At 38.0% G+C, this 15,289-nt stretch overlaps 1 protein-coding gene across 1 annotated transcript in view; it reads left to right on the top strand.

Annotated features, from left to right (window-relative positions):
* Positions 1 to 7,689, top strand: part of DICER1 (dicer 1, ribonuclease III) — an 88,295-nt gene extending 80,606 nt beyond the window's left edge. Inside the window, exons 25-29 of the mRNA XM_042464688.1 lie at positions 354 to 1,236; positions 1,364 to 1,632; positions 2,106 to 2,268; positions 2,356 to 2,431; positions 2,831 to 7,689. Of these exons, the coding sequence (XP_042320622.1) occupies positions 354 to 1,236; positions 1,364 to 1,632; positions 2,106 to 2,268; positions 2,356 to 2,431; positions 2,831 to 2,996 (1,557 nt within the window). The 3' untranslated portion in view covers positions 2,997 to 7,689. The remainder of the gene's footprint in view (positions 1 to 353; positions 1,237 to 1,363; positions 1,633 to 2,105; positions 2,269 to 2,355; positions 2,432 to 2,830) is intronic.
* The last annotated feature ends 7,600 nt before the right edge of the window (positions 7,690 to 15,289 follow it).

Below are 15,289 nucleotides of genomic sequence, written 5' to 3'. Positions count from 1 at the left end.
TAATAATAATAAATTAGTCCTAAAGGTGCTCCTACATTCCTTTTTCCACTCTCACCCTCCGCTCCTCCTTTCTATGCTTCAAGAAACTAACATGGCTATTTTGAAAACCAAATGCTATGGAATAGAGCACTAGTCTCCAACACTACCTTGTGGAAGCAACTAAAGGAGTGCCTCTCAATGCCTAGCATGCCAGAAATGTCCCAGACACAAATACTTCTTCTGCAACATAATTTGATGTGTTTGAATATAACATAGTGCAGGAAAAGACTTGTTTTTGCCATTCTTAGTTGTGTTGTGAAATTATTTAACTGTTACAAGAAATGTAATTTTTTTCACTTTTTCTTTATTTTCAGTCAAAAGATGGCCTAATGTTGAATGGAAAACTTGATGAGGATTATGATGACGATGATGATGATGACTTAATGTGGAGGGTACCCAAAGAGGAACCTGACTTTGAGGATGACTTTTTGGAGTATGATCAGGAGCATATCAAATTTATTGACAATATGTTAATGGGCTCTGGAGCATTTGTGAAGAAAATATCCCTCTCCCCTTTCTCACCCACCGATAATAGTTACGAATGGAAAGCACCCAAAAAATCAACCTTGTCCAATGTTCAGTTTTCATCAGATACTGATGAGTTTGACTACAGCTCATGGGATGCAATGTGCTATCTGGATCCTAGCAAGGCTGTTGAAGAGGATGACTTTGTAGTAGGTTTTTGGAATCCATCGGAGGAAAACTGTGGCATTGATGCTGGAAAACAATCCATCTCCTATGACTTACATACAGAACAGTGTATTGCTGACAAAAGCATTGCGGATTGTGTGGAAGCCCTTCTGGGCTGCTATCTGACCAGCTGTGGTGAGAGAGCTGCTCAGCTTTTCCTCTGCTCACTGGGACTGAAAGTGCTTCCAGTTATTAAAAAAACTGATTGGGACAGTGCTCTGTATTCCTACATGGAACATTTAAACAGCCAGCAGAAACATCTTTCATCAAACTGTATTTCTGCCTCTCTAGCCAATCAAGAGTCTTCTCTGTATAAAGACTTAGTATATGGTTGTTTAAAGATTCCTCCAAGGTGTATGTTTGATCATCCAGATGCTGAGAGAACCTTAAATCACCTTATATCTGGCTTTGCAAGTTTTGAGAAGAAAATCAACTACAGTTTTAAGAACAAGGCTTATCTACTTCAGGCATTTACCCATGCCTCCTATCATTACAATACCATTACTGGTAAGTTATTTGAAAAATTGCTTACTGTATTAAGTTTAGAGATGGGAAGGAATGCAAATTATTTGGAAGGAATGTTAATTGTGCTGCTCTGTATTTGCCTCCAATCCCTCAACCCTTGTATGTTAAGATTGTTACCAGCGGTTGGAATTCCTGGGAGATGCAATATTGGACTACCTCATAACCAAGCACCTTTACGAAGACCCACGGCAGCACTCTCCAGGAGTTCTAACAGACCTACGATCTGCTCTCGTTAATAACACCATCTTTGCCTCTTTGGCTGTAAAGTATGACTACCACAAATACTTCAAAGCTGTCTCTCCTGAGCTATTTCATGTTATTGATGATTTTGTACAGTTTCAGATGGAAAAAAATGAAATGCAAGGAATGGATTCTGAGGTTAGTGATATTAGAAAAAACTATTTCTTTAGTATTGAATCACATTTAATGTGTCAACTCATTCCTTAAACATGAGATTTTTTTTAAAAAACGTATACAATAAAAAAATTCGATAGATGTTCTTATTAAACACTGTAATTATTGAACCCTTTCTATTTAAAATATTGGCTTTATGTGTGGCATAAAGAGGGCATGGTGAATACTACAAAAATATTCCAAACTACTAACTAAGCTATGTTAATTATGTGATATAAAAACTGTACTTTCTCTTCAGATACCCATATTTTGATCAATTTAAAACTAATTATAGATAGCTAATTAAACTCCAAATTGTGTTTCATTAATTCTTCCTTACTCTCAATAATCAAAAGCATGTAGTTGAAAGTTTGTCTCTGGTGACCTGATGAAACACCATATTCTATTTTAAGTTTGTGTGCTCAGTTGAACCCCGTAACTTTTCCTGTGATTGTTAGCTCCGAAGATCTGAAGAAGATGAAGAAAAAGAAGAAGACATAGAAGTACCAAAGGCCATGGGAGATATATTTGAATCTCTAGCTGGTGCCATTTACATGGATAGTGGAATGTCGCTGGAAATGGTTTGGCAAGTGTACTATCCAATGATGAGGCCATTAATAGGTAATGTAAATGTTTTTGGAATATAAATTCAGTAATTCATTGTTTGCAGTTAGGAAGGTTACAATTATATATGTATTTTTCAATCAGAAAAATTCTCTGCAAATGTGCCCCGTTCACCGGTAAGAGAGCTGCTGGAGATGGAGCCTGAGACAGCTAAATTTAGGTAAGAATTCATTTGTTTTTAATTTGTACAAAATATTTCTAAACTCATGAATCAAGCAGAAGTTTTATGGTATAAAAATTTGAATAGAATGCTCTTCCAGGAACAGAAATTCTCAAGAAATGGAAAGAACATCAATATGCCTATTTTTGCTGATATTTATGGTAGCTACAGGATGATTTTCCCCACTCTGTGTCTTTTTGTTGATGTGTGATTGTTTCTACCAAAAAAAAAAAACCATTGTAATATATCTACGAAGAAGAAGTGCATGAAAGTATTTGCTGCTATAGATTACCATAATAATTATTCTGGGGCTGATTGCTCTTTGAGTATCTTGGCTGTCATTCATTCATTCATTCGTTCATTTTCTATTTGTCCTCTCTCCTTCTGTTTCTTATGAAGTCCTGCAGAAAGAACCTATGATGGAAAGGTCAGAGTAACAGTGGAAGTTGTAGGGAAGGGAAAGTTCAAAGGTGTTGGAAGAAGCTATCGGATTGCCAAATCTGCAGCAGCAAGAAGAGCTCTACGAAGCCTCAAAGCGAATCAACCTCAGGTTCCAAATAGCTGAGACACCTCTTCAAAACACAAACACACAATACAGAGAAATTTAAAAGATGATGTTGAGAGGAACAAATTGAAGACAGCAGTTAAAAGTTTGATAACAAAATAGCTAATAACATTTAACATGTATACATAATTTTGGAACTAATTGTAGTTATAGGATGGTTGTTTTTTTGCGCAAACACAATCTTGTCTTCTTTCCTCACTTCTGCTTTGTTTAATCACAAGAGTGCTTTAATGATGACATTTAGCAAGTGTTCGAAATAACTGTTGTCAGGTATCTTTGGTTTACTTTGTCAGTACTGCTTTGCTTAGTGTTTAAAGGCTAGGAAGCTTATGTCTGTTATAGTTGCTATATATATATATATATATATATATATATATATATATATATATAGTGATTTTGAAATTCCTCAAATCTGTGCACTAATGCCAGTCACGAAGCAGTTTATAAACTGTACTGGATGATTTGATGTAAGGATAAGTGTGCCAGTATTGTCCTCCTTCTTTCCATGCCATCATTGCATTAAGATGGCATTCCCAATCATTATTGCACTTATTCATTAGGGAGTGTTTTTTAATTGAAATGTCTGGCATCCAATAGACTTTTAAATTGATGCCACACAGTCTTGCAAAAGGTTCCTGCCTTAAAAGTACGTAAGCCCTCACTAATACGACCTTTTCAATCATTTCTCATACTCTTTGGAGCAAACGGTATAACATTCCCTTCACTTTTAGAATGCATTTTACAGTGATAAAGCTCCATATTTACACTACATGTTAGTTTAGCTGTGACTTAACTTATTACACAACTGTAATAGAAATTGTATTCATATATATGTAGTGAGGTTATTTTTAACAATTCAAAGAAAATGGTTAGTCTAGAGTTTATTTGATATTGCAAACAAACAAAGGTTTCCCACTAAGTTCCAATGTGTTTTTAAAAAAAATAAAAAGTCAAAGGGTTTAGCCTGAGTACAATCCATCACTCTTGGGGGACCTCCTTTCAGTTCAAGAGGCTTGTGTGGGAGATTTTGGTGGATTGCAGACATTGTTCCGGTATTGGAACTTTGTGATAATAGTTAATTGCACAGTGCAAACTGTTGCTTTAAAAAAAAAAAAAGAACCTTTGACATATCGCACCTAAAGTATGCTGCAGATTTTATATTGGATACATATTTAACAAACAGAGCACCTTTACACCTTTAAGAGCGATTTCCACATAAATTTCTTACTGTACTTTTCAGAATTGCATGCATATTTCACCTACCAAAGCTGTGCTGTTAAAATGCCATGGAAGTTGTTGTGTGAGAGAAACTGCCATACTTTTGATACATCTGTGATTTTGGTCCTTTAAAGTAGAGTAGTTCATTATCGTTGTTTCAGTTAATATGAAAGCATATATTTTTAGGCTATGCCTAAATTTCTTTAGATATTTGTAGGCACCCTTCACTTAAATACCTCAGTTCTTCTATGTTCTTTTGTGTCTTTTTTTTTTTCGCATGCATTTTTTCCTGTTTTGGTGCTATGTGTATGTATTATGCTTGAAATTTTAATTTTTGCACTGTAACTATAATACCTCTTAATTTACCTTTTTAAAAAGCTGTGGGTCATCTTGCACTCCCACCAATATCAATAGAGGTTTGCTGCAATTTTACCCCATTAATTATGCTTGAAGTTTGAGAGAGCTGAGCAAGTTTTTAATGTTTTCCAGCACAGTGGTCTGCTCGTGATGCTGTTTTATGTGTTAAATTACTGATAATACTGTTTGTTGCTTTTAAAAATCCCCTTCCCGCACATACACATGCATTCAAAATTTAAAGAGGAAAAACATCTGGCTTACCTTGCTAAAAGGGGAGAAACATGCCTTAGTTATAGGAGACATTAAGCTTTTCGGGAATATAGAATTTAGTTTTGAGCAACAGATTTTTTGATTAGATTTCCAATGACAGTGAAATGAAATAATACTTGTATGAGGTTTTAGTCACAGTGAGAAAATAAAATACCATAGACGGCATAAAGGATGTGATCCAGTGCCAGGGTGAACTGCACATGCATCTTAAAGTTTCTGTCTTTTCACTGCATCCCACTGAAATGGATGAAGAAAGAAATCATTATTTTGAGCCTTAAAAGTGGTTGTTCTATTCACTGTGAATAGCTGTTTTGAAAATTGCTATATGCATAATGTTGCCCCCTCCCTCCACCAATGCAAATAGCTTTGGATTGTGGACATCTGTTGCCATGTTTAGATAATACAGCAAGTGCTGATCACTGACTCCAGAATTGCTTTCAAAGTATTTTACCCCCACATTTCATGAGGACTTTTCAACTGTAAGTAGACTGATGATTGCAATATAAACGCTCAGTATGCCAGCATAGAGGTATAAAGTACATTTATGAAAGAAGACATACAGTCACCTATGTTGCCCTGAGAGAATTTTGCAACTCTAGGAAATAATTTTTGCTAATATCAGTGGGGGTTTTTCTGCTGACACACATCAGTCTGTTAAAAACTCACAACATCCATGTAGTTTTAAAAGGGGGCATGTCTTATTCCAATCAGATGTGCAAAGTGTGTGTGTGTTTAATGAAACATCACAGGTGAAATTAGAACCAACTGAAAGATTGAAATATAGTCAGTGAACACTTTAAATGCATGTTTAATACCTGGGTAATACCAAACGTTAGAGTGTAGCCTGAGGATAACAAAGGAGTCTGGTAATTGCGGACTCTAGTCAGATGTATTCAATGCCCTTGTGATGTTTCAAGAAAATACTGAGTAGAGGCCAATTGTAAATGAGACTGCTGCTGCTCTGTGTTTTTAAAGCCACGACTTTTTTGTCGTAGGATTTTAATTCCAAGTATTTTATAATCTTGTTAGAATGAAAAACACACTTGTTTCTATGAAATGCAACTGCTTTACCCTTTTTAATACAAGTGATGTATTGGAAATTGTATTCTATTGAGTTCTAGATTTGATCATTTGAAGGTTAGGATTGAAATCCCTTGACCATGCTATAAGAAGAAGTGGACTGTTGGAAGTTTATGTTCAAAATGTAAAACACAAATTCCTCATGTAGACAGCGGAGGGGTTAATTGACATGAACCTAGTTTCAGATTGTGTGTGTATGTGTATATTCTGTTATACTGTACTACTTACAGTCCTTCTAACTATGCTGCATTTTTATTTTTATTATGGCTTTGTTTTGTGCTGTTCTTTTCATGTAGCACAAATGAGCATTGCACTTGGTACCATGCTTTACCTCATTTCAAGGAGAAATATACTTAATAGAGGAAAAATGTGGTTTGGGCCTTGCTGCCTTGATTTACTGAATTCGAAAAGGATCGTTAGAACGCTTGTGATATGTCACTTAACTTGCACAACTGACAAAGTCCATTTGTTTTGTCTGTGGCATGTTATTATATGTTTTTGAAAACAATTAAAAACTATTAGCTAGGATCCAGGGAGCCCCTTGTATGTCTGGAAAGTGCTTCCATGTTCATGTGTGTGTGTGTGGGTATGGGTGTGCTGGATCCTCTAATTTCATGAGTCTTCCCCAGCTGCAGCTAGTCATATCCCATCCCAGGAGCTGAGAGAGTACCACTGCACAAGCACTGCTCTGCCCAGTGGTATTCTAGATCCCACTTACTGTTTTTATTGTTAGCAATTTACCATGTTTGCATTTTTTGGTAAAACAGTTGAAATTTTAAATTAAAGTGTTTATATCGCCTCTTTTGTATCCCCCCCCAGCCCGCTGTTGCTTGCAAATACTGAACATGGGTACATAGTTGTCAATTAAATCCTTCCTTCATGTTGGATGTGAAGGGATCTGTGGGTATCACTGTTTGCATGCAGAGAACATCATTTTCAATGAAAACTCCTGTAAGTTTAAATGTAGGCCCTGCTTAGCTCAGAGTAGCCCTGTAAACTGTAGGACCACATCTGCAGGTGGCTTAAAGTGAAAGCCTCAATGCTGTGGTCATTTGATGATTGAGCGACATGTTGTTCTGTTACTTTCCTCACTGAATGTACTGGAATTGGTTATGTGTGATTACTGAAAACAAAATTGAACCTAGGGCAGTTTAAAGCTGTTAGTGGAAAATACTTAGTAAGCCACTGTGGGTTAAAATTTATAAAACTGTATCGTTAAATCCTTAACATTTACAACTATAAAATATAACTGAAACAACTTTCACCAGCAGAAAATTGACACTAGATCTGTGTAAGGGACATATAAAATACAAAACAATTGCCTGAAAATGTATTTCAAGAATAATTCAATATTCAGCTATCTATTTTGTCTCCTGAATCCTTTTATAGGTTTTACCCACTCTGTATTTTTGATTTTAATAACAACCACAGACTGTTTAACGTTATAAGAATGATGTGTATGCTAGAGCAGCAAGTTGCGTAAAGAAACAGATGTTGAGCAAGCATTGAAAATTGCAGACTTTTTTATTGTAAATAGTTTGACTTTAAAGATGGTTAAAATCAAGTAGAATGAATAACATAATTGATGGACAATAAAATATTTCCCATCACTTGCTGCAGCTGTCTAAGGGACATAAAATGTAATTCATTCATACTGTAATCATGCTGCAGAAATTTGCAGTCTGCACCTTATGGATCACAATTACCTTTAATAGATTTTTTGTAATAACTGTAGCTGAATATATCTCCAATAAAGTTATGGTCTGTTCATTCTGTTTTGCTTTTTTCTCCTTAAGCTGTCATAATGTTTCTTACTTGTATATTTTGCTAATAAAAGTGAGATGATTTTTAGCCAGATTTCACAGAGTTGGAAGAGACCACAAGCGTCCTCCAGTCCGATCCCTTGCTATGCAGAAAAACACAATCAAAGCACTCCTGACAAATGACCATCCAGCCTCTCTTTAAAAACCTCCAAAGAAGGAGACTCCACCACACTTGGAGGCAGGATATCCCTCTGTCAAACAGCTCTTACCATCAGGAACATCCTCCTAATGTTTAAGTAGAATCTTTTTTCCTGTAGTTTGAATCCATTGCTCCAGGTCTTTTCCTCTGGAGCTGCAGAAAACAAATTTGCTCCATCCTATTAACAAAAACAGTGTATATCCTACAAACATGACTCTGAAATTTGATGGATGTTGACCACATTTCTATCCTGTCCTTCCTTTAAGAAGTATGATTAAATGCCAGTACTGCAGCCATTCACTCACAAGCCACATGGTTGTGAGTCCAATTTCAGCCAGGGGCTCAGGGGTTGACTCGGCCTGGCAGCCTTCTGAGGTTGCTAAAATGAGTAACCAGCTTGTTGGGGGCAATTAGCTTACAGTTATAAACCACTTAGAGACTGCTTAGTGCAATATGAAGTGGTATATAAATGAAGTTGCTATTGCCATTGCTAAATGTGAGGGAAGAGGTTTAAAACATACATGGCACCACCCTATGATAATACCACTAGTCATATACCCTGACTTATTGTGGTTGTGAACATAAGTATAGGCATACTGGATCAGGCAGAATGCCCATCTAGTTCAGCATTCTGCTCCCAGTGGCCAAACAGACAACTTAAATCCAGAAGTAGGACATATGCACAATGTTGGATTGCTTGTGCTCCCAAGAACCTGTGTTCACAGGCATCCTGCCTCTGATCCTGAAGATAACATACAGCCTTCATGACAAATAGTCATTGATTATCAGAAAGGAATGCACTTTAGGATGCTGCACCTCAGTAGAATTCAGCACCATCAGCAGCACTTAGGAGTTGTTATAATTTAATTAATAATAATTTGTTTTATTTATATACTGCTATTCCAAAGATCATAGCGGTGAACAGCAAGTAAGCTAATTAGCAAGTAAGCTAATGTCTGTTATGTTATGTTATAAGTTATATCTGAAGCTGGGCTTACTGTACACTGCGGGAAGAGGCACATCCCCACTGAGTACCTGGTCAGAAAATAAAGAAGAGGCCCTTCAGGCACTATACCACCCTTCAGATGATATTGGACTTCAGTTCCACGTATTCTTTGTTAGTTGCTGGTCCTTGCAGCCTAATATTTGGAGGAGGACTAGATGATTTCATGACCCCTTCTGTAAGAATTATGGCTTATCTATTTCATCTAACTTGATTAGTCTTTGTACTGCTTCATGTTCCTTCTTCTTGGAAACCCCAAATGTAGACCTGCTTTCATCCCTCAGCAAAAGTGGGCTCCATTTTGTATATATGACTGCTTCTTCCAATTAAGACTCTGCATGGGAAATTACAGATTAGTCTGATAGGGAAAATGAATTTCTCATAATAAATTTAGACATTAGATAAGAATCTTCATCTAAATCTACAGTGCTATATAAATAAAGTATAATAATAATAATCTAGGATTGCTAAAGGTCCAGGAAAATTTAATCTGCTTTACATTTGAAAATGCAAACTACAAGCCTAACTAGTTACCAGAAAAATTGGGAGAAACATCACAATTTGAAAGAAAATTCATTTCTTTAAAATGTCTGTATATGCACAAGGCACTGCAATAAATGGGAGGCAGGTTGTAACACATATACCAGGAAAAGGACAAGTCACTTGAATTGCAACACAGATTACAAATGATAGCTCCCAAGATTGCCCTGAAAATTATAGAGATTGTAATCCATAATAACTGGTAGTGATGGAAGATGCAATCCAAGTGTAACTTCTGAGTTCTTGATTGCACTAGTAGCTAATATCAGAAGTCCTATTTAGATGTTTATGAAAAATTGAGAAGGAAAAAGAGCCTGCTAATCTCAACCCCTCCATCTCCGGTTCCATTGCTCTTGTATCCATGCAGGGAGACAGGCTAAAGCAGAGAGCCTTTGCTATTTATTCATGGAGGCAGTCCTTTTGAATTGGAATCCCATTTTGCCAAGTTACTATTTTTTAGCTGTGCATGCATTTCATCAACTTTGCATGGAGGTTTTGTAATTTGAATTTTATGAATCATGCTTTCCAGTATACCCAATAGGCCATCCTTCACTAAGATATTTTGGGACACAACTGTCAGTCTCTCTAGCCAATATTTGGGGTAATAGAAACTAGTACAAAACATCTAGAGACTAATAGGTTGGAAAGGCTAATTTAAACTGTTTTGCTTTCACCTCACCAGCTCACAGAGAGCTACTTAATTCTGCCCGTGCTTTGCTTAAGTGTCACAACTGATGTCTCTCTCAGTCTCATTGGGTTACTTCACTGCATCCTGAATGACCGAAGCTGCAGTGCAATTTATTCATTTCATCTGAGTTGTATGTGATTTGCATCATTTTTATACTATACAACACAACACAATAAACTCAAGTTTCAAAAATACTTTATGAAAACATGAATAAGGTATACAGCAAGAATCAGACCACAACAAACTTTATACACATGTAATTATACATCAGGGATAGTGAAACAATTCATGGGAAAAATTATTAACAATTTAGAAAACCATCCTTCTTCATTTAATTTCTCTCTAGATTTTAGTACTCAGTTACCCTTTCTTTTATATGTTTTGTTTTTTGTAATAATCTAGAAAACAAATTACACTGTATTGGTTAATTCATAAATAATTACATGGAAAGGCTCCAAAACCAGGCAGAAAGGACAATGAAAATATCAACAATAATCACAGGCTTCAAAAGTACATTGTAGAAATAAAACCTTGTTCGCAGATACTTTGGCTGGTAGACATCGAATCGCAGAGATGAGACTCTAGCAGAATGCTTTGCAGAAGTAATACCACGGTCATAGGCACTTTGTAGAAACAAGTCCAAGAGCAAAAATCACAGCAGACAAGGCACCAGAAATATGGAAGATCCCAGGAATTATTCTTAGCGTTTCACCGGCCAAAGCTTCCTCAGCTGATTTACATACTACATAACATACAAAACACTAAATCTACCAGAATCCATGATAATGAAAGATTACAACCAAAGTAAATCACATGTGGTACCTATATTGGGAAAAAGGCAGGGTATAAATAAAAATACTTAACATGCTGTAAAGGTAAAATCTATGTTCCAAGCATCATTCTTAAAAGCCTGGTAAAAATTTTATTCTTCATGTCTGCTTAGCCCCCACCCCCACCCCATCTCTATCTCCCTTTCTTTTTCTTTCCTTTTTTTCTTCCCACCCATCTGCAACTCTTGTCTTTGTTAATCTACTCCCATATTCCTTAGTCCCACTTTTTCTTGTTCTCTTTCTACCTTGCATGTTCTGTCTGAACATCATCTTCTTTTCTTCTCCGTTCCTCCCTTGCTTTCAACTCCTGGCTAAGGCTGTTTTCTTTCCCTTCTTTCCCCCCTTCTCCCCCAAACCTTACTGTACTTGTCTTCCCACACTTATCATCCTCCCTCTCTCTCATTCTCACTTTTCTTTTCTCTCTCCCCCATTCTGTCTTCCCTTCAATTCCTCTCATCCTGTATCACCTTCTGCTCCCCCTTCACCTAATATATTCATAATCTCTCCTCCCTCCCTTTCTCTCCGGTTCTTTCTCATCGTGAAACGATGACTGGGATATGGTAGGTTCTCCGTATTTTAAAGTCATAAGGCCCATTCAGTTCAGTAGGGCTTCCTAGGGAGCCAGTTGCCTAGGGAGATGGCAAGTTCTCCTTATTTGAACATCTTCAAAAAGAAGCTGGAGAGCTACCTGTTGGGCATGCTTTAGCTCAGTGGGTCCTAAACTGTTCCTCCAGACATTTAGGACTTCAGCTCCCAGAATCCCTGACGGTTGGTTAAAGTGATTGAGACATCTGGGAACTGAAGTCCAAAACACCTGGAACACCAGAGTTTGGGCACTACTGCAAGATCCTGCATTGAGCAGGGGATTGGATTCAATGGCCCATGAAGCCCCTTCCAAATCTATGATTTCTCTGTTGGTCTTTTTTACACTGGGGAGGCGCCTCATCTTGCCCCCCCCCCCCCCCCATGATCACTTTAATTAATATCACTATCTTCTCTCCCCAAAATATTTGGTTATTATTAGCAGCATTGTCAGGGTTATGAAGATTATGAGTGGGGGAATGCCAAAGAAATTCACAATCTGACTGAAAAAAAGAAATGAAAATATGGCCCTTGGGGCATGGTGGAGGATGGGAGGTTTGGGAAACATTAGTTTTGCTTCAAACATTTTCTTAGTTTGGGCTACGAATTTATATGTTTAAACTGGTATGTAACAAGGGTGCGTTCCGGATGGGCCCTATGGGGCGTCGTCGTTATGCGTGAGGGGCAGCGCTTCCTGACGCGCCTTGCCCCTCGCGCATAACAACTACATCAAAATGGTGGCGCCGCATACAGGTGGGCGCCGCCATTTTGACGTCGTGGATGCTCAGCGTCAGGATGTCATGCACCAGAAGTGGTGTCACAAGTGCACGCCTCACGCCTTGCGGCGCCTCTTCCGGGGCGCAGGAAGAAGCGCCATTTTGGGGCTTCTTTTTGCTCCGTGAGGGAGCTGCGTGGTTTGGCTGCTGCGGCTCCCTCGCGGAGCAACTGTCAGCAGCGCAAGACCGCCCGTTTTGGGCGGTCTAACGCGCCAAGGTGTCAAAAAGCAGAGTTGGAAAATGTTTGCATTTTTCTGCTCAAAGCAGAGCTCAGAAAACTTTATTTGGTTGGACTGCCCCTTCCATAAGTCCTTAAAAGCATTTGGTGGTGAAAGATGAATCTTCTCTCAGTTTGATGGCCATTTCTCCCGTAGCTGCCAACTTGTACATGGGCTTATATCCAGTGATGTAGACTTGAATCAACAGACGTGAAGTCAGTTTAGCACTGGGAGAGAGCTCCCTATACAGTTTAGAGCAGCTATAAAAGGAGTGGCCATACATCCAAGAATTGATTTGTTGCCCCTCTAAGCAACAAATCCATTGACTCTTCTGTTATGATCTACCTCTAACCCACACCCCAGTTTCGATTATTCCTTGGCAAGTTGAGGAATTTAAACATCCTGTTCTGCATCCATCCCATTAGTACTGGGTATATGAATTGTTCCAGTCTATGCTACAGCAATGTAGGAAGTTGCCCAAGACCAAGTAAATTTGGTTCTTAGGTCAAGAACTTTCATATGAATCTACCAAAAGTTGCCTGGGGAACTATTTTGACACATTCATGAAAGTGATGAAGGAGAAAGGAGAAAAGAAAAAAGAAATGTGGCAGTGACTTTAAGACTAAATGGTTTTTATTTTTGCATGATCTTTCCTGGATCCGAAAACAGACATGGGGGCAAACACAGAACTCTGTGGGCAGACACAGAGTTTTTCAATCACAGCCATTGCTTTTTAGCTGTACAGTTGGCCCTCCTTATCCACGGATTTTTTCTCCACGGATTCAAGCATCCATGGCTTGAAAATATTTTTAAAAAAATATAAAATAGCAAAGCTTGATTTTACATTTTATATAAGGGATACCATTTTGCTATGCCATTGTATTTAATAGGACTTGAACCAAACCCCAGTGGATACTCTGTTTTCATTCATGCTATAAGCTAAACTGGAGCACTGGAAAAATAGTAGGATCTCAAATAATATGTAGGTAAATCCAAAGCCATCTCATTCCAATAAAGTATTTGGGCCAGGATATTGACTGCTACTGTCTCTAGTTGCCCAATGAATGTATTACATTTTTAGACTACCCTGAAAGCACAATTCTGTGGGAGGTATAACAATACAGAATAACAAATTAAAATCACAATCGTAATACAGATAGACAATAAAACCAGCAGTGTGAAAGTAAAGCAACATTGTGTTGCATAAAAGCAGAGTAAAACTAGCAGTGAATAAAATGTGAAGATTGAAAAGAACTACACCAGGGGAAAACCTAGGGAGAAAAAAAAAATGAAAGGCTCAGATATAGGATGGTTGACACCTGACTTGACAACAGTACCTGTGAAAGGGATCAAGGAGTTCTAGTAGACCACAAGTTGAACATGAGTCAACAGAAGGATGCTGCAGCTAAAAGAGCCAATGCGATTCTGGGCAGCATCAATAGAAGTATAGTGTCTAGAATGAGGGCAGTAATGTGCCACTCTGTTCTGCTTTGGTCAGGCTTCACCATGGAATATTGCATCCAGTTCTGGGCACCACAATTCAAAAAGATCTACTTCAGGATCAAATAAGAGGATTTGTGCTTAATTGGTCTGTTATTGTGAATAGTTCAGAACAGGTGATAAAGCTGTACATGAATATACACACATTAAAATAAATGAAATTTATCATAGGTGATGAATTCTGAGTTTCTATATTTTGAATAGAGCTGTGGCTCTAGTGAGTAACTGCAGAGATTGGTTATGAAGTGTGTTTATGAATTGCTTTTGCAGTTTTTAATGCAAAAGCAGTTTTATGACAGCTTATGGCAAGAATTGATGCTGGATTCATACAGCATGATTAAGCCTTGAAATGTTTTCACTAGCATTTGCTCACTAATGATATATAATGATCCTTAATGTAATGAATTAGAAGGCTGTGTGGAGAAATTCTGCAGGTCTCATTACTCCCCCTGCCATATTTTTAAACATAGTTTCTGTTTGAAAGCAGCAAAGCTATGACCCCAAGCCTCAAATCCTCTCACACCATAAAAAGTGGTCTGGATATCAATGCACATGAAATTCTCTTTCTTCCTGAACCAATGGTCACTATGAATGAGTTTGACAGTATGTGAGGAATAAATGCTGGCTGGTAAATATGGCATGGTCTGCCCCTCAAAGAGGTGAGCTAATTCAAATACTAGATTTAAAACAGTTCCTTCTTTTTCTCTTTTACACACAGATACAGACCTGCTTCTTCTTCTTCTTGTGAGCCTTCAAGTCATTTCTGACTCACAGAGACCCTAAAGCAAACCTATTGTGGGGTTTGCTTGGCGAGATCTGTTCAGAGATGGTTTGCTTTTCCTTTCCTCTGAGGCTGAGAGTGTGTGACTTGTCTAAGATCAATAAGTGGGTTTCCATGGCTGAGTGGGAATTTGAAGCCTGGTCTCCAGAGTCATAGTAAAATGCTCAAAGCACTATACCATGCTGGTTCATCAGCCCTATCTATGTGGCCCCAACCCAGCAACTCATGTCTAAAAGCTAGTTCTACACGGAACCCTTTCTGACAGGGCAGAACGAAGCCATTTTGCTAAATCTGGGGTGAGAATCATCTGGTCCTGCAGATGTTGTTGGACTGCAAATACCAGAATGCCTCACCGTTTATGTCAGCTAGGGGTGTTGGGATTTGCAGTACAAGAATATCTCTAGTATTTCATGATTCCTATCCCATGGTACTCCACCCGATCAAGATATAGCATACAGTACCCAAAGCAAGCCAAATTGTTTGTGTGC

Source organism: Sceloporus undulatus, chromosome 1 (genome assembly GCF_019175285.1).
Source record: "Sceloporus undulatus isolate JIND9_A2432 ecotype Alabama chromosome 1, SceUnd_v1.1, whole genome shotgun sequence".
NCBI classification, from domain to species: domain Eukaryota; kingdom Metazoa; phylum Chordata; class Lepidosauria; order Squamata; family Phrynosomatidae; genus Sceloporus; species Sceloporus undulatus.
This window is presented reverse-complemented; position numbering and strand designations above follow the sequence as displayed.